This window comes from Schistocerca serialis, chromosome 5, assembly GCF_023864345.2.
Source record: "Schistocerca serialis cubense isolate TAMUIC-IGC-003099 chromosome 5, iqSchSeri2.2, whole genome shotgun sequence".
Classification (NCBI taxonomy): domain Eukaryota; kingdom Metazoa; phylum Arthropoda; class Insecta; order Orthoptera; family Acrididae; genus Schistocerca; species Schistocerca serialis.
The window spans coordinates 70766326-70792297 of NC_064642.1; the positions used below are offsets into that span (position 1 = coordinate 70766326).

Genomic DNA, 25972 nt, shown 5'->3' on the forward strand with positions numbered 1-25972 from the left:
AATTTTGAGCTTATTTTTAATTAAATGATTGGTTGTGGTGCTGCCACTGTTGGGACTGAGTTTTATTTCTTTTGACATACCAGTATTACAGGAACAGTTTTCTGCAGGAAAGAGGGAGCTATTGTGCTGGTAACACCCACATTTGTTGTTATTAACTACATTACTTACATTCTGATTGGAACCTTCCCCCTTCTGCCCCAGTAGCATAAAAAATCCCCATTTGCAGCTGAGGACTTTCTTGATCTCAGGCACATCCTATGTGAAGCAGCTGCAGTCACTACTGTGCTACTTTTTGCAATAGAGGGTGGATCTCCTGTTGGTGAGGTTTCTACACTGTCAGCTTGTACACTTGATCCTGTGGGGGTTGGTGTTGCTGTTTCTGCTATTGATGACTGTTCTTCCTCCTTAAATGCAGCTGCTTCACAAGTTGGCAGTGGACTAACATTTCCCACTTGAGTTGAAACTGCTGGTGCTGTCTTGCTTTTGTATAAAAGACCTGTTTGTATTGATTCACATACAGGTGCTCCTGCATGTGAAGTCTTCCCTTGAGCTGTTCCATTAGGTTTGAAGGAGTATTTTGACGACACTGTCTGTATTTCTTCCAATGGTACAATTTCAATGGGCACAGTTGCTTTCAGAATGATTGGAGGAGTGGTGTTTTCAAATAGTTTGAATGTTTCTGCTAATAGTGCTTTAGCGAGTACAGGTTTTCCTAGCCGGTTCCTGTGCATTCCATGTCGAATAAAATGGTTTCTCTCTTCGGAATTACTGTCCAAAAACTTTATGTCCTTGAATGCTTTGCATACCTTTTGAAACATTTTGTTTGTGAATTTGATTTCATTATTTACATATGAACTGTTTATTAACTTCTCTTTTCATACAGGGAGGCAGTTTGACATTTATCATTCCAGTGTATCCTGACAATCTCAATTTCACTTTCACTACATCCATAACTGTATTTCACTCGAACAATACGAAACTCCATTCTGTCGTCCAGTTGTTTTCCTATATCTCTTATAAGTTCCGATCATATTATCTCCATTGCTCACTGATCAAACCTTGCTTTTTGAATATTTTTCACATTTGAAGTCCATATGCCATTACCATAAATCACAACAGGTAAAAAAATGCTTCCTTTTCCAAACGCATTGGACGTTAAGTTTTAATACTCTCCCCAATTTACCAAAAACAATCCTGATCATTTTTTTCTCTTTTGTTTACATCTTTTACTTTCTATTCTGGTGAAAGCTGTAGACTAATAATGCAGGTCCTGCATCCAGTTTTAGCCACTACTTCAATTATGGCTAAAAATCATCCACAACAGTCACCAAAACTTCCAGTATAATGAGTCACCTCCCATTCTCTAAATTGACATGTCAAAAGAGAGCAGGTTCAGGGCACCCTCTTGCTCTTCAGGAGGGACTGTCCTTAAACGTGGAAGGATCAGCAAACTTCAATGGCACAAGGACACAGAATGCAATCAAAACCACTGTATTAAATTTGTGTCATATATATCCAAAGAAAATGTGACCTTATGATATCTACATTGGCAGAAGATTGAAGAGTAGTCTTCCATTTGGATCTCCAGGAGCAGGTGACCATGAGAAAAGCATTGAAAAATGCTAATGGAAGGGTATTATTCCACATATCAGAGGAAATAATGTCTGGATGAAAGGGGCAGAGCCCCTAGAAAATATAAAAAGGGAACTGAAAATGTTGAATCTATATGTAGAAAATTGAAATCAAAAGAAGATATCTAGGCAGACATATAGGTAATGTCAGTAGCATCAGAAAACAGTAGAACAGAAGCAGGATTTTTCATGAATTGGAAAGATGGGCAATGAGTGAAATAGTGTGAGCAGTTAAGGCATAGGATTATTCTCATTAGAATCAATATTCAGATGTGAAGTACTACAGCTAAAGCATAAATGCTTACTTCACAAATAACGGTATATTCCGAAAAGGCAAGAGGTACCAGGTGGCTTACTACTTGAATTAAAATAGGTAATTCAGTAGAGGAGAAATCAACATCACTAAAAAGGATAATAACATAAATCGGACAGATAAATATAAGGAAGGTAGCTGTGAAGAAACTGTAAGTAAGTAACAGAAGAATTCAACTGATCTATAAAAGAAGAACATACAAAAATAATCAGTAAAAGACAGGAATGCTGCAATAAGAGTAACTTAAAAATGAAACACAGAATAGCAGCAGGAAAAAACATATAAAACCTAAAAGGATATGGCCACTGGAACAACAAGCTCAGCATACACCAGCTCCTTGTCCAGACCGTGAAGGCCCAAAAGATGTCTACCGGCTGCCATGCCAACCTCTGATTTGCAGTGTCGTGCAGATACGGTATGGAGCAGCATGTTGTCAATGCACTCTCCTGGCTGTTTTGCAGACTTTCCAAACCATGGAGCCAGTACTAGGTAGTCAAGTAGCTCCGCAATTGGCAAATGTGAGTGTACCCTATACAAATCTTCTCACCATGGAAAAATCATTAGTAATACTGGGAATCAAACCCAGGTTGTCCGCATGGTAGCCATCTACACAAACCACTCAGTAGCTGAGGTGGACAGATTCAGCATATAAATAACTTAAAAGAACTTTTGATGAAATGAAATCAAAGCCATGAATATTCAGAGTGAAGAAGGAGTTGCACAGAAAAGACTATGGAAAAGTGGAAAGAGTGCACTGTGGACCTCTATGAAGGAGAGGAACTGTTTGCAAACAAAAGTGTTAATTTGAAGTACACAGAGATCCAGAATTAGAGTCAGAATTTGACAGAGGTTAGGAAGACACAATCAAACAACATGAAAAGGTGTACATAACATTTGTTTGACACTTATAAAAGTCAGTGAGGAATATGACAACTTAACCATTATTCAAGTGTGTTGAATATGAGACTAGTGACATACAACCAGATTTTCAGAAGAATATCATCTACACAATTCCAAAGACAGAAAAAGCATGTAAACATGAGAAATTGTATCAGCATGATAGCTACTGAAGTTGCTGACCCACTGTAATATATAAAATCACAAAAAAGAAAATTGAATGATGTTAGATGATGAACAGTCTGGCTTCAGAAAACATAAAAAAAGACCAGAGAGGAAATCCACTCTTTACTCTTCATAATGGAAGCAAGATTTAAGAAAAATTAAATCATTTTTCAGATTTGATGACCTGAAAAAGATTTCAACAAGGGGGTGCAAGATATTTGAAGTCTTCAGAAAAATAAGTATAAACAAAAAGGTGAGACAGGTAATCAATATATATATATATTATAAAAGAAAGTGTGCAATGTGCGTACTGCTAAAATGCAGAAGTAAGTCCCAGTGCGATCAAGGCAGTTATATGGTGTGGTAGCCCTCTATCCCCAATCCATGAAGAAAGTTTCTGTTTTTACCTTAAGGGCATGCTTTTGAAGATATAAGGGCTGGGAAGTTTCATCCTCTAGAAATGTCTAGAATATTCCAAACTTTCGAGAGCATTACACAACATTCCAGAATGTTTTGGAATGTTCCACAATGATCTGTGATGTTCTGAAATGTTCAGGAATAGTCTGGAAGAATTGCAGAATGTTCAGAAACATCCTGAAACATTCTAGATCATTGTAGAACATTCCAGAACATTGACAAATATTGTGGAATGTTCTGGAACATTGTGGACCATTCGAAGCCCTTTTGGTATGTTCTGAAATTTGCCACTGGTGGGGCTACCCATTGTTGGGGGTACATAAAGCAAGATCTGTCATGGGTTTGGAAGTCAGTTTCCTATCAGTAATGAAGGGAGGAACTGAAAAAGTAGCACAGTGAGTGAATATGACACATGAGTAGCCAAAGTGATACAGTGAATATAAACTGAAAATAAAGTGTGAAACATGTGTAAAGTGTACTTAGTGTATTTATTAATAAAAATTGATTTGATTTATATTTTAGACAATGTTTAAATGTAAAAGAGGAGGTGGTCTTGCCAGATTCAAAGCAAAACAGTGAAAACAAAAAAGAGCAATGAAAAAATGAAACAGACGAAGAGTGCAAAGCATGTTTAAGTTCCCAACGAATGAGATGATACACAAACATGTTGTAATCAGAAAAACGGATAACATCTGCCAATTTTGCAACATGAAAAAATTCAGTAAAGAAACACCAGGATACTCTTGCATCAATAGACAAATTCGATTATCACCACTGGAAGCACTTCCACAGGAATTTTTACATTACACGACACGGGGAAACTCCAGAATCAAAGCACTTTCTTCAAAAGATAAAAGCATACCCAATGCCTGCATACATATGAATTCTTTTGGTCTCACTTCAATCAACACTAACAGGAATGAAATCGATTATGTTTTTTTCCGTCCAAGGACAACTCTATCTCACATGGGACCGTTATTACCACTACCCAACAAAGATCATAAATTTCGGCAATTATATTTCATCGAAAATGAAGAAACAGAAAGTGATCAACCATGCACAGATATCAGTGGATTGAGACGAGTAGTAGAGGACCTTACACAAATACAATCAACTGGTTTACATATTCAAAACAGCACTAGACTGATGACTCGCCATCAAATTGTGAACAATGAAAACACAAGGCATGACACAATTGTACAAGAAAGAAGGGAAGGACTACAATGCATTGCAGGCGCACACTGTTCGTATAATGCCTCCAGTATCCAGTAATATTTCTACAAGGAGGGCGGATATCTTGTGGACGGGGTGAACTTCTAAAGCATGCTAAAATTATCTTCTGAGACGAATGCACAATGGCACATAAAAAACCACTCAAAGCCATGGACAGAAAATTACAAGACTTGCAAGGAAATCCTGAGATGGTGGAAGGAGGTCTACCCGTACCTCAGAAGATTTTCAACAAACACTTGCAGTTATAGCCAAGTCAACACCAGCAGATAAGATCAATGCACACTTTAAAAAAATCACATCTCTGCCATACGTACAAATACCGCGACTAATAAAAAATATGAGAGTTGAACTATCAAAAGATGAAACAACAGCGCGTTTCTCTCAACAACTTTTACAAATGGGTGAAGGCACATATTCTACTAACCAGATGATTGGCCTCATTAAACTAAACTAAACAGCAATTTCTGCAACATAGTCACTGCTGAAAATAAACTCATCAACCAAATTTATCCAAACATTGTTCACAATTATACCAATCCAGACTGCCTATTTAAAAGGGCAATTTTGGCAACTAAAAAATAATATTGTCAACAATATTAACTTTAATATTCAAAAGAAAATTCCTGGTGAAGAGAGAACATACAAATTGACCAACACAATGGTAAACATTGAAGAAAGTGTGAACTTCCTTCAAACTTTCTTAGCTCTATGCAAGTCAGGAATGCCATTATACTGCCTTTGTCTTAAAACTGGGGCTCTGATCATACTAATTGGAAATCTCAACTCACCGAAACTATGTAACTAAACAAGGATGGCTGTCAAACAGCTGTCAAATAACATCACCAAAGGAAAACGTATGACTAGAAGTTACAAAAGACACACACATTTATCCCCAGAATACCAGTGATGTTTACTGAACGTCCATTCCAGTTTGAAAGACTGCACTTTCCAATCACATTAGCCAACAGTTTTACAATTAACAAAGCACAAGGGGACAAACTTTAAAATATTGCGGCATCAACCTCAAAGACTCCTGCTTCTCTCACTGTCAACTATCAATAGCTTGCTCTCGTAGGAAATTAAAAAAAAATTGTACATATATACCCCGGATAACAAAATGAAAAATATTGTTTATAAACAAGTATTGTAAATAGTAAGAATATGTTTTCAACAATTTTTTAACTTTTTTACTTTAAAGTGCATCCTTTTATGCCAACTACCACACAATCTCGTATCAACTCCCAGAGTGAAGTACACCAGCTGGTGTACTGCGATACAAGAATCAGGAGGTAAATGTTGTGATTAAAACGGGCATAGACAATTTCTCTCCTTTATTGCATATCAAAGGAGACATGAAAGAAATAAAAGAAAGGTTCTGAAGTGGGTTTACAATTTAGGGTGAAAGGATATAAAAAATGAGATTTGCTGATGTCATTGCTATCCTCTGAGAAAGTTTTGTAAAATTAGAGGCCTTCACAAATTGAATAACAGGCTATTGACAGAGTAAAGCAAAGAAAGATGAAAGTATTTAGGAACAGAAGCAGAAATGGGACTAGTGACGAACTTATCAGAAGAAGAGACAGGATGATCAGGCATACGCCAAGATATAAAGCAAGTCAAGATACTAGAATACATACAACAAATGTTCAATCACTGTATGGGAATGCAGCTCAGTAACATCCTTCAATGTGTGAACACCCCTGTCATTTTCAAACCACAAATGCAATGAGTGATTGTTATGAACAGCAATTTAAGCACCCAATGGCCATGGCTGCACCAATAGATGATGTGTTCACACAGAGAAACAAACAAAGCAAACAACTTAGTCCACCACACAATCAAAGATGCCAAACACGAGACACTGGGACAGTGAAATGTCAGCCAACAACAGGTGAGCAAGTAGAACTAATTCTGTTCCTATGTTGTTTAATTACAAAGCTGGATTTCAAGCAGAATTCAGGCAAAAATCTTTGTCTCTATTTTTTATATCTTGTTAGTTTAGTCTCAGCAGCTTCCTTGATACCACTACATCATTAATTGGAAGTGTATGTCAGATTATCTGTTACGTATTTCATTCGATGACTGGTACTGTTGTGCCTGACTTCTTAGACATTGAGATGGCCAGTAAGAATGCAGTTAATTAGAACACTCTGAATAAGTAATACTTTTATTAATTACAAAAAAAAACTTACATTTGCTTGATGCTTAGCAGTAGCTATGAAACTGCAGACATGGCATTGCAGTTCAGAAACACACTAAATGAGCCATGATTACTGAGTGGGAAACTGATACTAGTCCATAATGGCCATGCTCTGGCTTCATTACAGTCACTGGAAGACACAAGTTAGTAGACACTGTTCCGATAGCACTGGCACACGGTCACTGTTCACAGAATGCTGAAGTCTCTTCACTCCCCAGTGGTTGATACAGCTGTGTCACGGTGAGTAGGCAGCATAATGACGTTACTTTGACAGGAGCTTTCTGTAAGTGGGCAGGATCAGACCTTGAACAGAATTGCCCTCCTGGCCTCTGGCTACAGTACCTCAGGGCAGAGGCACATTGGAACTACAGGAGATATGGCTTCTTCCTAGTATCTCATTGGCACCTTGTAATACCACTTCGCTGTGCAGTATCTCTGCAGTGATCAACGCTTCTTGTGCCGCTCTAGATACTCGGCAACACCGCAGGTCCAAGTTCTACAATAGCACATTTGCCCAGCTGTAGCAAGGGTGTACAACCCATATGCTGTATACAATAGTCTTCCACCATCTTACTGGTTCCACAGATAGGCACAACAGAAAGGAGCATTTGCCTCATGACTCAGTACCACCCAGGACTGGAGCAACTGATTCACATTCTCTGCCAAGTGCTGCTTGTGGGAGCATACACGGACAAGGTGGAGGGAGAGAGGGTTGGCAACTGGGAGGTTACACAGCAAGGGGGCAGTGAAAGAGGGGATGTAAAAAGATTGTGGGTGTGCTTGTGGAATAGAAGGCAGTGGAATGGGAACTGGTAAGGGGGACAGGTGCATGCAGGACAATGAATAACGAAGGCTGAGGCCAGGAGGGTTTTGGGAATGTAGGATGTACTGCAGGGAAAGTGCTCACCTGTCCAGTTCAGAAAATCTGGTATTGGTAGGAAAGATCCAGATGGCACAGGCTGTGAACCAGTCATTAAAATGAAGAATGTTGTGTTGGGCAGCATGCTCAGGAACTCGGTGGACCAGCCGTTTCTCAGCCACAATTTACTGGTGGCCATTCATGTGGACAGACAGCTTGTTGGTCATGCCCAAGTGGAACGCAGCACAATGGTTGCAGCTTACCTTGCAGATCACATTACTGGTTTCACAGGTAGCCCTGCTCTGATGGGATAGGTGATGCCTGAGACCAGTCTGGAATAAGTGATGGTGGGAGGATGTATAGGAAAGTTCTTGCATCTAGGTCTATTACAAGGATATGAGCCCTGAGGCAAGGTGCTGGGAGAAGGGGTTATGTAAGGATGGTCAAGGCTAATGTGTAGGTTCACTGGGTGATTGAATACCACTGTGGAAGGAGTGAGAAGGATAGTGGGTAGGACATTCCTCGTTTCAGAGCATGACGGGAGGTAGTACGAAACCTGGCAGAGAATGTGATTCAGTTGCTCCAGTCCTGGGTGGTACTGAGTCATGAGGCAAATGCTCCTCTGTGACTGGACAGTGAGGCTTTGGGAGATTTGGGGGGGGGGGGGGGGGGGTGTGTGACTGGAGAGACAAGGCATAGGAGATCTGTTTCTGTACAAGGTTGGGAGAATAATTATGGTCTGTGAAGACCTCAGTGAGTCCCTCGCTACATTTTGACAAGGGCTGCTCCTCACTAAAGATGCGACAGTCATGGTTGCTAGGCTGTAGGGAACAGACTTCTTGGTATTGAGTGAGTGGCAGTTGTTGAAGTACTGCTGACAGTTGGCAGGTCTGATATGGATGGAGGTACTGATGTAGCCATCTTTGAGAAGGAGGCCAACATCGAAGAAGGAGGCTTGTTGGGTTGAGGAAGATTGGTTGAAATGCGAATGGCAGAGAAGGTGTTGAAGTTCTGGAGGAATGTGGATAGGGTGTCCTCACCCTTGATCTTTTTGCGAAGATGCCATCAACGAATCTGAACCAGGTGAGGGGGTTTGGGATTCTGGATGTTTAGGAAGGATTCCTCTAATTGGCCCGTGAATACATTGGCATAGGATGATGCCCATCCCCAGATTTGTTTGTAGGTTATGCCTCCAAAGGAGAAGTAATCGGAGGGTGAGGATAAAGTCGATCATGGCGACCAGGAAGGAGGTTGTTGGTTTGGAATCCATCAGGTGTTGGGAAAGGTAGAGTTCATAGTGGTGAGGAGGTGGCATCAATAGTGACAAGCAAGGCACCATGTGGTATAGGAACAGGAACTGTGGAGAGTCAGTGGAGGAAATGGCTCATATCTTTTATATAGCAGGGTAAATTGCAGATAATAATCTGAAGGTGTTAGTCTATGAGAGCACAGATTCTCTCATGGGGGCACAGTAACCAGCCACAATGGGGCATCCTGGGTGGTTGGGTTTATGGACTTTAGAAAGCATGTAGAAGATAGGAGTGCAGAGTGAAGAGAGAGATGAACTGGGATGATCCTTTGTATTTGAGGAGAGACTGGTGATCTTGCTGGATTTCTGGAATGGAATCATTATGGCAGGGTTTGTAGATGGATTAATCCTTGCAATTCAAAACAGCAGTGATGGAGACTGTCAGCAGGTAGGATTATAAGGTCGGGATTGCAGTTCTGGATGCTGTATGTTGGTGGGAACGTCTCTTACATGTATCCAACCTCCTTTGACGATTCTTAAACCAATATTGACGACGATTCTACCAGGTGGATTCCTCTTTCATTCCCTCCCCCAGTCCATATTCATCTGTTATTTTTCCTTCTCTTTCTTTTCCTACTATCTAATTCCAGTGCCCCACAGCACATATTTGTCTCCCTTCAGAATAATTTCTTTTATCTCAACAGCTTAGCAAACTAATACACCCTACCTTGGACCAATTCTACGCAGCCTATTAGCTCACCTACATACACATAAATTAGAATAAAAATGATGCATAATATCTGAAAAACTAGGAGGGAAGATAGAGGTGAGGCAGATAACAGAATGCCTAAAGAAATTTAAGGAAACTAACTTGACACATACACAAACTATTCTGGTTTAAGCTCTGACTGTTGACACATTACCTATTTGTACTTTTCTCTGTCTTGCCTCACAATCCAGTGTTTGTTTCTCCTCTCACCCTTTCTTCTAATTTCTTTCTCGTGGGAGATGTTATAAATGTTCTGTAATAGAACTGTTTCACATGCAAGTCAGCCTTCCTCCAGTTGTTTCTAGTTTACCAGGTGCTAAGCACATTCCCAACAATAAAAATGTTCTGATTTTGTCTGTCTTCTTGCGTGAGTCTCACTCCCACTGTTTCACTTCTGAAGCTGTTAAATAAAACAAAATTTATAATTTTGGAAATATCAAGTGAAACTTGGCTTGGTTTGGTACAGGAACTGGTTTTATTGTAGTGAAGACCTTATTTAATCTATCTTACTGCTTTTAATTTCAGGAAAGCATCGATGTATGGGAGAGACTCTAGCAAAGTCAAACGTCTTCATATTTATGTCATCACTGCTACAGAACTTCAATTTTGAAGTGCCACCAAATCAAGTACCTCCATCCACTGATGCCATTGACGGTGTTACACCATCACCTCGTCCATACAGTGCTCTTGTCAAGTTGAGATCATGAACTCTGAGAACAGCTGAAGCACGTAGTTGAACACTGTGAATGAATTAATTTTTTCACAGAAAAGTCACTGCTAAAAAGTGTGTGCTGCAAAAAGCAAGCATTCTAAAATGAATGAATGCTGTTTTTTTTTTTTTTTTTTTTTTTTTTTTTTTTCAAAGTAATTTTATGTTGTAGCAAATGCTCTGTATATGAATTGGATATTGACCAAAAACTGATTATAGTATTTATTTTATGTAAGTTGCTGATTTACAACATTCTGTTGCAGAGTATTTTTTATGCCACAGTTCTAAATAAAATATGTATGAATAGACATATTCAACACAAATCAAAGAACAAGTATAACAATTTTTTTTATATATAAGCTGAAGTACTGCTTCATTTTTAAACCCGATGACAGTAGTTCTTAAATGTTTGTCAACACAGTGTATTCGGAACTCTCACTCTCCTGTTTATTTATGGTGTTCTCCCAGCATAATAAGACTCTAGTTATGTTTAATTAGTCAAGATATACATCAAACTGTTTGTGCTTACTCAAGCTTAGTTCTATTAACAAAAAATCTAATACTTTGCATAAAGCTGCTGCTTTCTCAGTTACATTGAACAACAGCTGTTTAGCTTCCACTGCTGGCTTAGAGGCTACATGATGAAAATTATACTTATAGGACAATACTTAAGTATGTGCCACAACACAGCCTTCCTTACAATGAAGATTGCTACCGCTTACACAGTTAACAGAAATCTTCAATTCTTGGTAACTTGAAGTGGCTTACATAAATTTTTAAACTTTATTTTGAATTTATAGGGATCTGCAATTTCTTATACTATGTCTGATACAAGCTCATTGCACACAAACCTAGTCAGGTCTTGCACTGTATTTGTATGAATCAAAATTCAACTGAAACTAATCTTTATCATCAGCACGTTATTAGGGAATAAATATATTGGGAAATAAGTGTCACAGTTTTCAAGAAGCCTCTGCAAAAATGTTGTTACCTCTTTTACATTACATTCTTACAGTGCACTTCTGTTAAATGAATGCTTTTTATGTTAGCTGCATTGCCCTACAAAATAGTTGCACGAGACAAGGAGGGAAGTCCAACACAATGATCAAGTCAACATAGTGAGTGTTACTACTAAGTGTTGAGCTGAGATTTGTGTGTACTGATTCCATTTTAGTATATCCACGTAAGACCTCTTGGTTGTTTGAAATGTTCTGTACAAGATACGAAGGGCACTTCAAAAGAAATGCACACTATTTTTTTTTTAAATCCATCTTTTATTCTACATGTTTGAAAGTTTTACAGTGTGTAGATACATCCTTTAGGAACAATATTTTCATTTCTCTGCAGAATTTCCATCCCTCTCGACTGCCTTATGCCATTTTGGAACCAGCGCCTGTATACCCGCAAGGTAAAATTCTGGACCAATCTGTTGGAGCCACTGTTTGGCAGTGTGCACAAGGGAGTCATCGTCTTCAAACCTTGCTCCACGAAGAGTGTCTTTCAGTTTTCCTAAGAGATGATTGTCACATGGAGCCAGGTCAGGACTGTAAGGCAGATGTTTCAGTGATGTCCGCCCGAGTTTTGTGATCACTTCCATGGTTTTTTGACTGACATGCGGCCATGCAACAGAAAAACATCCTGCTTTGGCCAATGTTGTCGAACACGACTCAGTTGAGCTTGAAGTTTCTTCAGTGTCGTCACATATGCATTCGTTCACTGTGATGCGTCTGTCAGCAGTCACCAATTTGTTAACCCTCTGCACATTGTTTGGAGTTTGTGCAGTACGAGGCCTGCCGCTGCGAGGACAATCCTCAATATTGCTGTGCCCACTTTCATTACGTAACCTGCTTGCCCACCGACTAACTGTACTGCGATCGACAGCAGCATCTCCATACACCTTTTTCAACCTCTTGTGGATGTTTCCCACTGTCTTGTTTTCACAGCACTGGAGTTCTATGACAGTACGGTGCTTCTGACGAACGTCAAATGTAGCAGCCATCTTGAAGACATGCAGTGACGGCGCCACTCACGGGAACAGGTTGAACTAAGTTTGAAAACAGATGGGTAGGATGTATCTACACACTGTAAAACTTTCACACATGCAGAATGAAAACTGTATTTTTACAAAAATAGTGTGCATTTCTCTTGGAGTGACCCATTCCCAAATTTCATTTTACTTCCAGTACAGCCCTCTGATTTCTGATCCAAACTTGAGATTACATTCACGCAAATTGTCACAACAATTTTATAGCATCCAACGCACAAGTTTAGTGGAAGAATCACAAAATACACCATTACGAGTTCTTGATGTACCAAGATTTCTTTTGGTAAATCATAAGAATTCTTAAAAGAATTTTTGATGAAAGTCAGAGGAAGTTAAAAAAAAGTTACACTGAAAAAAATTCAAGCAGGATACTACATAAAGTCATTTTCTCAGTGCTTTTCAAGAAAACAGAGGAGTGAAATGTGCCTGGAGAGGTTAAATGCTTATCTATACTTATACATGGCACAACTGCATACTTAAGTCTGTTACGAAGCATCCCTTGCGTCATTGATTGCCTGATTTGAATACTTGCTGCAAATATTCTCATAAGCAAAAGAATTACTACTTCATTATATTCATTTCCTTCTTTATTGTATTTTTCATGGTATAAAAATGTCTGCTGGAGCAATTGTAATGCATTATATTTTGTTAGTAAGCACACTATTTGTTGCCACTGTGACAGTAAGTAATCATAAAAATTTGTGGCTAATAATTTCAATGTCATCTTTTCTGTCACAGTTAATCGCTGAGATTTCAATTTAGTTTGTTGACATAGTAAAAACTACTGACAATTTTTGCATATCTTGAAACATTTGTGGGGCCACTTACCTGTTACTTTACATACTTCCCATATCAGTTCTAGTCTGAGAGCAGTACCAAGTGCATATGCTAATAAAAATAATTTACTTCCACAATTATTGCAATGTACCCTGTGATTGTACCTAAAATAATTGTGTAATGAATCAGTTCCTGAATGGTGTTAAGTGAAGCTGGATCTTCCAAATTATTTGACCAAAAGACAAAAATGAAAAGCACACGATATAAAATGAAACATTGTCATTATAGCTATTAAAATATATTTTTGAAAATCACACCTGTAAGTTTTTGCTGGAGCAGGAAGCCCTGTGTTATAGGACTGTGGCCTATTCAAATATGAGTAAAGATGACCTAGCATACAAGGGGATGGCACACTGAACTAACTAAGCGATTGCAACTTGCCTCCTTGGCTGCTAGATCCATCCTTTCGTTTTCCACAATACTCGTACCCTGGCACCCAGCAGAAAGAGACACCCTTCCTCAGCCTTTGTAGTTGGGGAGGGCATCCTTGACTATGTTATATATTGGGTACAAGCGTTGTAGAGAGAGAATGGCGCTCAGGGAAGTGGACCGTGTAATGGGACACCCTCCTCTAACATTACCTCTTTTTTTTATAGAAATAATTGGTACCAAAATACAGTAAAACTTGGTTAACATGTATCCGAAGGGAGCTAAAAATCAGGAGTTCATGTAAAAAAAGCCATGTTAAGTGAAAAACACAGATTTTAATAAGTATACATGTACAGCAGTACACTAATGTGTAATACACTACACTACCAATCCCGTTATTGTAGACTTATAACACTATAAAGTGATTGTAAAATTACAAGTACTCACAAATTATGAAGATTACTTTCTTGGAAAAAATTCGGTCATGGTTCGCTGACGTTCATGGGAACCATAATATTTTGTGATTTCACAACCAATTGTAATGTTAGCGTCCGCAAACCCACCTGTGACGTCAGATGTTGAAGCGAACCATTCTAAACAGTCCAAGGCTGTAAATATCTCCTGACGGGTAGGTGGAATGGTATCTGTATTCTCTTCCTCTTCACTTTCTTCTGATGGCCCTTCTTGCACCTCGTTCACAGCTTTTGGCACATCCGAATCCTCAGAAGCACATACGGCAACATCGTCGTCTACACTAATGAATGCTTCGAAACTAATCCCAGGGTTCACAACGTCCTGCAGAACCGGCCATTCATCAGGTGAAGTGGCATCTTCTAACTCGTGCACATCTTCAGTGTTAATATGTCTCCAAGCTCTGTTAAAGCACTTCCCTACATGATGTGGCGATACTGAGTTCCAGGCTGCTGCGATGGCTTTTATTGCGACAAGCAGATTCCAATTTGGGGTTGCACTATTGTTTTCAGCAGCACGAATTGCAGCTCTTGCAAGCTCTTTTTGTGAGAGAGATTATGCCTTGGTCCAAAGGCTGAAGGCGGCTTGTGGCGTTGTGTGGAAAAAACTGAACCTTTATGTTCGATAGGTTCAGATCATGAACGTTATGGGCAGTACATCTGTCCAGTGCAAGAAGAACATGTCTGTTTTGAGCAACTATTCAACTGTTGAAACGAAGAAGCCGCTTGCGAAATGATGTGCCATCGATCCAAGCTTTCTTGTGGTGGGAGTAGATGCAAGGTAAAGTGTCCATATTTTTTTTTTTAAAAACAACGTGGTTTCTCGGAATTAGCGATAACACTAAACTTCTCACTGCCGTCAGCATTACACCACAGTACACAGTCACACGTTGTTTGCTTCGTGCTTCACCGTGACACTTATCACCTTTTATCCCCAGGGTTTGATTTGGAAAAAGATTGTAGAAAAATCCAGTTTCATCCATGTTAAACACATCACACGAGGCATACTTTTCCCTCACTCGGTTGAATTCATGCAACCAACTGTTCGCCCTTTCTTCATCAACTTTATTTACTTCACCACAAATTTGTACAGATGAAATTGAATGTCTCTTTTGGAACCTATACAACCAACCAGCAGAACAACGGAAGTCTTCGGTGCCCATATCTTTAGCAATATCATTTGCTTTTGACTGAAGCACAGGGCCAGTTAAAGGTACGTTAGATCCACACACATGATTGAACCGGTCTCGATATCTTCGTACTTGGCAGTATGAAGTCGTTTAGATTTGTTTCCAGAACCTGATGCTGCAGCATTAATAATTTTTTCTCGATTCTTAATAATCTTAGATAAAGTAGATTTAGGTATTCCCAACTGCTCTGCAATTGCTGTTTTCTTGGTACTACGGTCCATTCATCTAGAATCTTAAGCTTTAACTGTATATTTAGAGCTGCCCGTTTCCTCTTTGCCATTTTCGCGTTTTTATTCAGTATTCAAACTCGATACAGCTACGACTAACAGTACACCTGTCAAATCTGGCACTGAGTATGTTACTAAATGCTGCTGCACACATTATTGAATGTCTTACAATGTACAGCATACACTGATTGTTGAGGTGATAATCGCAGCTACCGACCTACAATACGTTAAAAACGAGTCAACAATAAATATAATTAGCTTTGTAGCTACATTTCCTACATTCAATTCGGAAAAAATACGCTTTAGTATACTCTAAAGTCGGAACTTCGTGTTACAGTGAAATTTAATTACGCTAGGAATTGAAACAGAGTTCGTAATTCGCCTTAACCGAAATTCGTGTTAACTGATGAAACATACCATAAGAACTAATGTATTCCTAGTGGGACCAATATATTTTTTCGCGTTAACCGCGAGTTCGTCTTTGCGAGTTCGCGCTAACGAGGTTACACTGTATTTTCAAATCTTGTATAGGTTATAATTATCTCAGCTGTTTAACTAAAAGAATTTCATATGATATATACAATGTATTACACTTCAAGCTAAAATGTGTAAGAAGGAATTAATTTCTTACAATCGATATGCGCTAACTCTATATGTACGGTTAAAATTACTCTTCTTTGGGAAATATTTGAAATTACGAAATATCTGGCGCACTTAAAATTCCTATTATTATTTACACAGTCTGATGATATATATTAAATTTATTTCTGTATTCATTTACAAAATAATGTTATAACTTGGTGAAGATTCTTCTTTTGTCAAGAAAGTTTGTAAACTCTTTGGAATATTGTTAGTAACGTAGAATGAAGAGTAGTGGGCATGCCTCTGATGGAATTGGACATGTTTTTAAGTTAGGCAATAAAGTAATGTCTGTTATATGCAAATGGTGATTGTACAGTCAGTGTGATGTAGGAGAATGTGACATAAGTAAGGTGCAATCATAAATCATGCAACAGGCTTACTTAAAATTTTATCTAGTCATCTGGAACCCACAAAGTTAAAAAATTTCAGCCTGAAGAATCTACCCCTAGACGTGACAAACTGCAGCCAACAACGAGAAAATGAAGATAAGTCAAACAGTGATTTGTACATCTTACACATCTCTGAAACAAGTCAATTTTTATGAAGAAACTAAAAACTTACTGGTGATGTGTGGGAGTGTATGATTACAACCACACAAGGAATTTTGCAGTCTAAACACATCTCATCTGCTCCAGTGCCTGTAAGATCACATAGAATTTCATGTCAAAGACAGTAAAGTCTCGATGCAGTCGGATCTTGGGGAAAACAAAAGAGCAACCAACAGAGTCTCCCTGTTTAGAACCCTCTGTAAATATGGCTATACAGTTATGGTGCTTAACTAAAAATGTCATAAAATAGACAAATGGAGGAGTGCAGCTTCTCTTGTACCGCATTAAATCTGAAATTACTCTGGGCCCCTGCAGTAACTAGAACAGCAGGTGGTGAAATCCTGGAGTTGGGGGCTGTACTTGCTTCACACCGAATGACTCCAGCACACATTGCATGTGGATCCCAAATGGCCTTGTTGCTCCTGGAAGATTGTAGAAAAAGCAGTCCAGAGACAGATATGCAGTAGTATGGTGTGCTGAGCCACCTCCTATTAGCACCTGTGCCCAATCTAATCCGCTTATGATGGATAGCATCAATAATCTTCAGATGAGAAGGTCTCACTTGTCCATACACTGTGCACCCATATTCTAGTAATGATATATAGTTGCAACTGGCAACTCACTATTGCAACACTGGACAAGGAACATAAAACCGTAAAAACGTCCATTAGTATGCAGCACTGTACAGGACTCCTTAACATAGATGTGATACTGTTTATGGCTATGGCAAAGAAGGTAACACTTAAAATGCTGACCTGAGGAATCCCATTCTCAACTCAAAATGATCTAACAGGACATCACCGCCTCGGGACCGAAAAAAAGTGCTCAAATAGCACTGTAAGAAGAGGGGAAGGTGGCCACAAGATCCCTATTGGTAGAGCTGCCCTAGGATACTATGCCTCCAAGTAGTGTCATACACTTTAATTAAGCAAAGGACTTCACCGATAAATTGGTGGTTACATAGGAAAGCATGCTGAGCAACCACCTCTACCAAAATCACATTGTCAACAGTGGATTGAAATCTCTAGAATCAACACTGAGATGTACTCAAGGATTGCCTGACCTCTAACATCCAGACTAGAAGCTGGTTAACTATTAGTTCCAGGGTCTTTCCTACACTGCTTATTAAGGCAATGCTCTGGTAACTTCTGGGAGATGTTTGGTCCTTTCCTGGTTTGAGGAGAGCAATCAAAAGCGCCTCCCTCCACGAGCTCGGAAAGTGGCCTGCCTGCCACATCAAATTAAAACCCTCGATTCCTTTGACACTGCTTTGAAATATTGAAACATTATACTAGATTCGGTCATGACCCGGTGCAGTATCACGAACCTCAGACTGTGACAGATCCAGCTCAAACCTGGAGAAAGGCCCATTGTTAAAACAAAGCATTGCTGCATCTTAATCCCAACTGGCTCGTCTATAGTCGCACAGTAGTGACAGAACGCAGGATTCCGCCTGGCATTGGCTGTAGTAGTTGTTAAACACTCTGCCATCATCTGAGCTATGTTTGGAGACGCCTGTTTCAGCACTGCTGCTACTGGTAAACAACTGTTTACTGGAAATCATCCTGATGACTTCCCTTTGTAGGACAAGTGGAACAGTTGATAAGACTCAAGGACTGTCTGTCAAGACTTTTTCTTGCTATCTTTAACCACATGTTGAACCTTGGCTCTCACGACTCTAAAGGCTGCAAGGTTGCCAGCTGTTGGGCGGGATCTGAAGTAGGCACTCATTGGTCAACCAAGGTACAGGTTGCCTCCTAAGATGACCTGAGCTCTTTGAGATAGATAAGTCAGCAACTTGTGTGATGGGGTCCACCCAATAATGGGTACTGCTTTAGTGTTCAAATACAGCCAGAACAGCATCCAGTTAGTTCTGCTGACCACCCATTTCAGCAGTTCCCTTTCAAAACACGCTCCATCCAGCAGTGGATTCACATTGTGAAGTGGTCCTTGGAGCAAAGTCATCAGTTGCTTCCCACTGAACCGAGTCTGTGACCCTGCAAAGCAGCATGAAAGGTCGATGGCAGAGGATGAACTGGTAGCTGCCAAGAAATGAGTGTGATTGCCTTTGTTGAGGATGCACAGCTCCCAAGATATCATGAGGTTCTCAAAAACTTGACCCCTATGGTAAGTTGAGTTCAAGTCCCATAGTATATTATGAGCATTGAAGTCACCCAATAACAGAAAACAGGTTGGGGAGTTGTTCTCATCGCCTTTGAGCACATCAGAGTGTCACATCCTATTGAGTTATGGGGTGTATACATGGCCAAGGAAAGAAAATTCCCGGATTTTACGGTTCAAAAATAAAGTATTTCCTGGGTGAAAATACATTTTTCCGTGTTAAGTGACAGTATACTTTCCCAGAGAACTGTGAAACTTATCAATCGTGTGAATGGTTAACGTTTTATACATTATCGGTGTAGAACTTCCCACCGCCACTTTAGAAAGCGAAATCCAGAAATAAACGTCTTGGGAAGACATTGATGATGTCCAACATGTGCGCTCCGTGTTTTCGTAATCACGAAAGTGTAAATTCTACTTCCAACAAACACTTTAGTTTCCAAAGCATTGAAATCAAGATTGTGATGCCCTTTTGTAAGCCAATCATAGCTCATGTCACGTGATCTCGCCAGCCGATATTCAGAGCGTGGGACACGTGATGTCGTCAGCCAAAAGCAACATCACTTAGGTAGTGCGAATACAGAAATAGGAAAAGTTAATGGTTTAAATTAATATACATAGTGTAGCTACATGAGAAGCTAGGCTTTCACCTATAATATTAGTGTTTTTGCTTGTGTTACACTTTAAGACACATCACACAAATTTGCCACGACAATTTAAAATTGTGACAAATGTCTGGTCTTCTCGGCTCGAAATTCTTCTAAGTGGCCGGTCCTCAAATTGTTAAGTCGTTTACGAGTGTCGAACGTTCTGTGATTTACGAAATTTCATCGCACATTCTTACACGCATCTTTGAAAGTAACGCTTTTCAAACCACCGTTCGCAATATTTTCACGAGACCTGTTAGAAATAGGTTCGTTTCAACAGTTGCCAGAGAATGCCTGAAAACAGGCGTTACTGCGCTTACGCGGCTGCGATAGCGGAAAAGCCAGTATGTTCGTACATTTTGCATAAAGATATCTTACGTCAGAAAAGAAACAAGACATCAGAGGATACTCCAAGAGCATCGGAAGTTCGCAAACCATGCATGTATGTTTCAGCTTGAAGTGCACATTCCTATATCCAGATGCACAACAACGTAGGCCCCAACCTGATATTAAGCTTTCTAGTATTGTTTTTGGGATGTAAATTTTCTAAGAGTACCAGTACTGTACTATCTCATGTTTGGTTCTTTATTATGGCAAAATGTCTTACGTACTTGAGGATGAAAACGTGTACTTGAAATTCAGCGAACAGTAGGTAGGAACTAGCCTACCCTGAGTAATGAAACGCTTCGTTTCAAATAAATTGACTGCCTCAGCGGAAAATATTAATAATAGCCAAATTTCTCTAGCAAACTGACAAAAAAAACTTCATTGTTCTGCAAGGTGATTATTGCTTGACTGCCAAACATGCGGAAATGAAAAATCTGAAAACAAACTAATAATATATTTAAGTCTTCCGTAATTATGTAAACGTATTTTAATTCAGAATCCCGAATCCAGCAAAATCGTTAAACGTAAACATGAGTCACGTGGAGACTACCTCCCTCCCCAACACAAGTCAGACTACTTATACGCGACTGGACTGCACAGGCGCATGAGCCTGCAACTGGCCAAACGAACCTAATGTAAACACTAAACAGTTGTCACATCACGCTCTTCGGAAACAGCTTGTCGTTCCGAAGTATTGCACAGTTTTCATCGTAAGGCCTTCGACACATTTTGCTGTTGGCAGACAATTGTGGGCGCGCAAGGTTGTGGTTAATGCGCATATCGTAAGCAACTAAAGTTTTATTTTGGTACTATTCTCTAGTTTGTGTTTTACTGTGGCAGTATTATTTCGCAGTAGCGGGATACAGTAACATTCCTTGTTAGGAGTATCAGTTCTTGCCAGTCAAAATTATAAAAAATTAACTGAAAATTAAAAACATGAAAAATTCCCGAAATTCCGAATAATTTCCGGGTTTTTCCCGAATGAAAAAAACTCCTGTTTTTTCTGGGGCGTAGACACCTTGAGTTAAATACTGTGAGCAGATAATGATGATCTGACCTACAAGAACATTAACACCCATTGCTTGAAGGTGAGTAACCAAGGAGACTGTAGAGGAGCGGTGTGCGTCAAACAAACACAGCAACACTTGGCTCTACCCAAGTCTGGTCAGCCTTACGGTAGAGGGTATAACCCTATAGCACAGGGATGTCAGTGACTTTAAAATGTGTTTCTTGAAAACAAACCACAGGTGAAGGCTTCCTATTCCACAGCCTCCGAAATCAAAACCTTCAGGTCAAATGGAATCGACGTGGTCTGTTTGCTACCTGTTTTGCCTGGGTTTTATGCTCGCTGTTTGCTTTTTAGTGGTCGGGAATGCTCGGTAGAAAACTACCACAGCCATGGTAGAGGCAGTGCTGAACTGTTAACTACACATCACCTTTGGTTGTGTTGGGAGCAACACAATGTCTGCAACTGTAGCTGCTTCTGACGTTCTTGAGGGGTCCTAACATAACTGCAGCTTTGCAAACGCACTAACGAATACAGGTATTAGTGATGACGCTAGTAACCTCCATTTGTGTAGTGGCATTGGTTTCAGAATAGGCTTTTTAAAGGCTGAAACAAAAGATGTAGTGAATATGGTAGGCCTTATTGATCTTTTTAGTCTCACCACACAGGATGAGCTTTGTTGTTTTGATCTCCTGTATCCTGCTTTCTTCAAGACAGATGTCGCAGTCTCTACTACAGGGAGGATGGTACCCAGAACAATATACATACTTCGAAAGAGACGAACAAATAACATCCTTGAGGGCTGCCTTACCACATCTGCCACGAGTGGCTTGTCCCTTACATACCAACCTGGTCTGCCCAAAGCACTGGCATTTAACCCTGTGAGTACTGCAGACGTGATATGCCGCGGGGCCTGAGGTGGGCTTCCCCATGGGCCCTGCAGACGGCATTCGTCTCGCGGCCTGGCAGGTACTTGAGCCATAATGACGGCTTATACCGCAGCCGGTTCCACTGCCTGTGGGCCTGCGGACGTCAATAGGCCGCTCAGGGCTGCATGCCGGCCCCGTCAAGTTCTTTTGTCCCGTGCACTCCTGGGATGGATGTGTCCGGTTTATTGTTCTGTGCCGCTGTACCTACTATCTGGAAAACAATCTGCTGCGGATTTCGTAGTTGCTGTTCGACATTCATGCTAGCTGGTTCATGTGAACATCTGCCTTCTGCTTCTGTGATGTCGTTTAGCTATCTGCCGTTTCATCAGGATTTTTAGAGTGCTGTCACTTTTGAGTTCCACAGACAAATGGCACATCGGCATCGTTGCACTGACAGATACAGACAAGGAGTGACAGTGTGATTGGCATCATCAAAAGAATCTCGTAGTAAGACACCTCCACGTACCTCACCTTGTACAGCCCATCATGACAGTTCTTCAGATTCTGAAAGTGAAGACGAAACGATCCGTAGAAGGACACGGCCATAGTGAGAATGAGAAATTTGATTGGCAAAAACGTGATTTCAGTCCAGCACTTCATGCATTTGAAGGACATATTTGCCAAATAGCGCCTGATTCAAGCGTTCTATCCTTTATCATGCTATTTTTATCAGAAGATCTGTTGAAATTAGCACTTGAAACGAACCAATTTTTCACTTTCACCATGGCAAATACGTCGGAATTAGTTCGTTCTCGACTATCCAGTTAGAAAGATACAGGTTTTGAGGAAATGTATAGCTTCATTGGTATTTGGTTTCTCATGGATCGTGTTAAAAAGTTGAGAATAAAGGAATATTGTAGTCCAGAGATGTTCTAAGTACTCCAATTTTTGGCGACATTATGTCCTGTGACCGTTTTATGTTACTTCTGAGAATGTTGCATTTTAGTGACAACTCGGCCAATCGTGGAGATGACAGGTTGTTTAAAATTAGGAAAATAATTGATACAGTTCGTATGGTGTTCCGCAGTGCATTTAACCCATACAGAAAACTCTGTGTCGATGAAAGTCTATTGTTGTTCAAAGGTCGCTTATCTTTTAAACAATACATTCCTTCGAAACGAAGTAGATTTGGAATCAAAACATTCGTGTTGTAAAATTAGATACGTCTTGGATTTCATTGCATACACAGGCACAACAACAGAAACTGAAGTCCATAATCTGGGGAATCTGGTGATATTGTGGCAACACTAATGAAGCCATACCTTGAAAGTGGACATTCCCTGTATGTCGACAATTGGTATACAAGTCCCGCCTTGTTCCTCTGGCTTCACAACCACAGAGCAGCAGCATGTGGTACTGTATGTAGGAACAGGCGCAACTTTACCAAGCTGCAAAAGAAACAAACAAGGAGAAGTTGAGTTCATGTCAACTGTCGCAATGCTTGCCATCAAGTGGTGCGACAAAAGAGAAGTGTTTATGTTGACTACCTGCAACACTACAGAAATGCGAGACATGGGAAAGAAACAGGACGACTGGCGAAAAAGTAAGGAAGCCGCAATGTGTTGTTTACAGTGCACATATGGGAATAGTAGTCCACTCCGATATGCTATTAAGCTTTGTTGCGTAAATCTGTTAAACGGTACAAAAAGTTTTTTCCCCCCATGTTGTGGCCCTTTGTGCTCTGAATGCTCGCACTCTTCACAGATTGGTGACAGGGAGCAAAATATCATTAGCAGATTTTCATTTATGTCTGGTACGAGAATTTGTGGGCAAATTTGCTACAGAACAGAGAAGAGAGAGGAAAGGAAGACAATCTGATGACGAGAATCCTCTTCACTTTACTGGGAGGCGCTTTCCACACGTCATTCCAAGTGACCAGTCCAAGAAAAGCAGACTATCGCGTAGATGTGCAGTCTGCTCGAAACAGAATGTGCGCCTAGAAACGAAATATGAACGCAAAACATGAAATGTACCTCTGTGCGTTGACCCACGTTTTGGAACATACCACACAAAGAAGAACTTTTAGCCAAGCTGCTACAGCTGGAAGAGGAACTGAAGCCCTTACTTCTGAAAAAAATTACTTAAAAATTAAAAATAATTACAAAAGTTAAAAGAAAAACATTTTTAACTTCGCCATTGCCGGTCCAAAGCCCAGATGAAAAAGAAGGAAAAAATAAAACCAACACCGAATTATCTGAGCTTGAAGAGCCTCCTCTCCAGATGAATTACTTTGTTGACAAACACCTTACCAACGAAGATGTGAAACAACCAGTCTGTGCTGACAAACAGAAGGTGCAAAAATAAAAACTTGGTGCAAATTTATGGATTCTTCCATAACTTCTTGGTAGCTAGCAGTTAAACGTTACACTTATTGCAAATATCATTAATTGAACAAAAACTTCTAGATTATTATTACTACAAAATTGTAGCCTGGGTTGCGGTAAAAGATATTTATTTAAGTAGCGACTAGTTTCGGGCGATGCCCATTTTCAAACCACCATGTAAAACAAAGACTGTGACAACCACATTATAGCTGTTAATAAAACCACAGAAGATGGATACCCATTGATATTCTATGGTTTTAGTAATAGCTATAATGTGTTTGTCACATTCCTTTTTGACATGGTTGTTTGAAAATGGGCTTCGCCTGAAACTAGTCACCGCTTAAATAAATATCTTTTACCGCAACCCAGGCTACAATTTTCTAGTAATATTCAGTAATGGATTGCTGTCCTATTTTTCCAGGACACTGGATTTATGAAAAAATTCTAGGCCTACACGTGGAAAGGGCGTCTCAGCACACCGTTCGTCAGTTGCACACACCTGCCCGTTTCTGAAGCACAAAAGGTCATTAGGAATTAAAGGTAACGTTTTAATTAGGTAGTTTATAAACTTGAGTATTTCCTTATCTAATTCTTAAACAAAAGTTATAAACCACTGTTTATTTCTACTGTAAAATAACAATTGCATCCCATATAAAAAGAATTCAGATATGTTGAATTTTTAATTTTGAAGTTCCCTTGGGGGCAATTTATTGGGTTAATGTTCTCAAAATATAGTGTTTAGCTTGAAAAGTGTCTGCATCCAGACGCTTCCCTCGAAGGTTGTTTGCGGGCGAATTATTGCGCTAGTACAGAAGAACAACAACAATTGTTCATTACGGATACTACAGCGTTTACATCATAAGTTGCGTACAAAAATCTGATAATTAAATATCAGTATGCCAAATAAAACACAGATGTATACTGAGACCTTATGACGATTCTCAAGAACTAATTGCAAATGAAAGAAAGCGTTTGATGAGGAGTTACATGTTAGCAGCGTAAGCAGTTTCAGTGTACATTAGGTCTGTCGAGCAATTCATTTCCAGATTCAAAGCTACGGAATAAGTACCCAGATGTCCTGCGTTTATTTGTAACGTTGGCGATCACACTAACTGTGAGACTGTCACGACTGCCGTGGTTCCAGAAATACTCAGGCCAGGGTGAGGAAGGCAGAGTGGTGAGCTCCGGCACACACAACAGTTTGCAGAAGTGGCTGCCAGCGCAGGTACACGGATTAGGCGGCCCCAAGGGCAGGCTTGACACGACTAGCCGCACTCGCCGGTGCAGCACTCAAAGGATAAAAACAGCACACTGAATTGGTGACATAGGATTGCATGCTTAAGTGGCGGAAACCTGCCTTGGTATGCTCAGAGTCAGATTTTACCAGATCCTCATCCACGATATTTTGTACATCCACAATACCTTACAGAATCGAACTTCCACCTTCTTTGAAAATACGTTAATAGATTTCTACATGACGCAAACATCTTTGCTCTGGTTCAATGTCTTGTGTAGCTCAATTTTGACGGCATATTTCCCAAGGTATTTAGCTTTCTGAAGGTTCATTGCTTGTTGGGAATTACAAGTTTCAACCAAAAGTATACCATTTCACAATCACCTTTGATGCAGAAAGATGGAACTTTATCAAAGCTGTCCTCTTTCTGATGATTATTAATAAACCATTCTGACTACCAGCATGTGTTCTGTTACCATACACACTGGAACTCCTAGCAATTTCTGTACCCGCGTGACTGGCAAGATGAGCTCTCTTGTTAAAGTGAGTGTTGGT

The 25972-nt window shown here is 39.9% G+C and overlaps 1 protein-coding gene across 1 annotated transcript in view; it reads left to right on the forward strand.

Annotated features, from left to right (window-relative positions):
• Positions 1-10567, forward strand: part of LOC126481137 (probable cytochrome P450 303a1) — a 157687-nt gene extending 147120 nt beyond the window's left edge. Inside the window, exon 10 of the mRNA XM_050104687.1 lies at positions 10259-10567. Coding sequence (XP_049960644.1) covers positions 10259-10440 — 182 coding nt within the window. The 3' untranslated portion in view covers positions 10441-10567. The remainder of the gene's footprint in view (positions 1-10258) is intronic.
• Positions 10568-25972: the final 15405 nt, after the last annotated feature.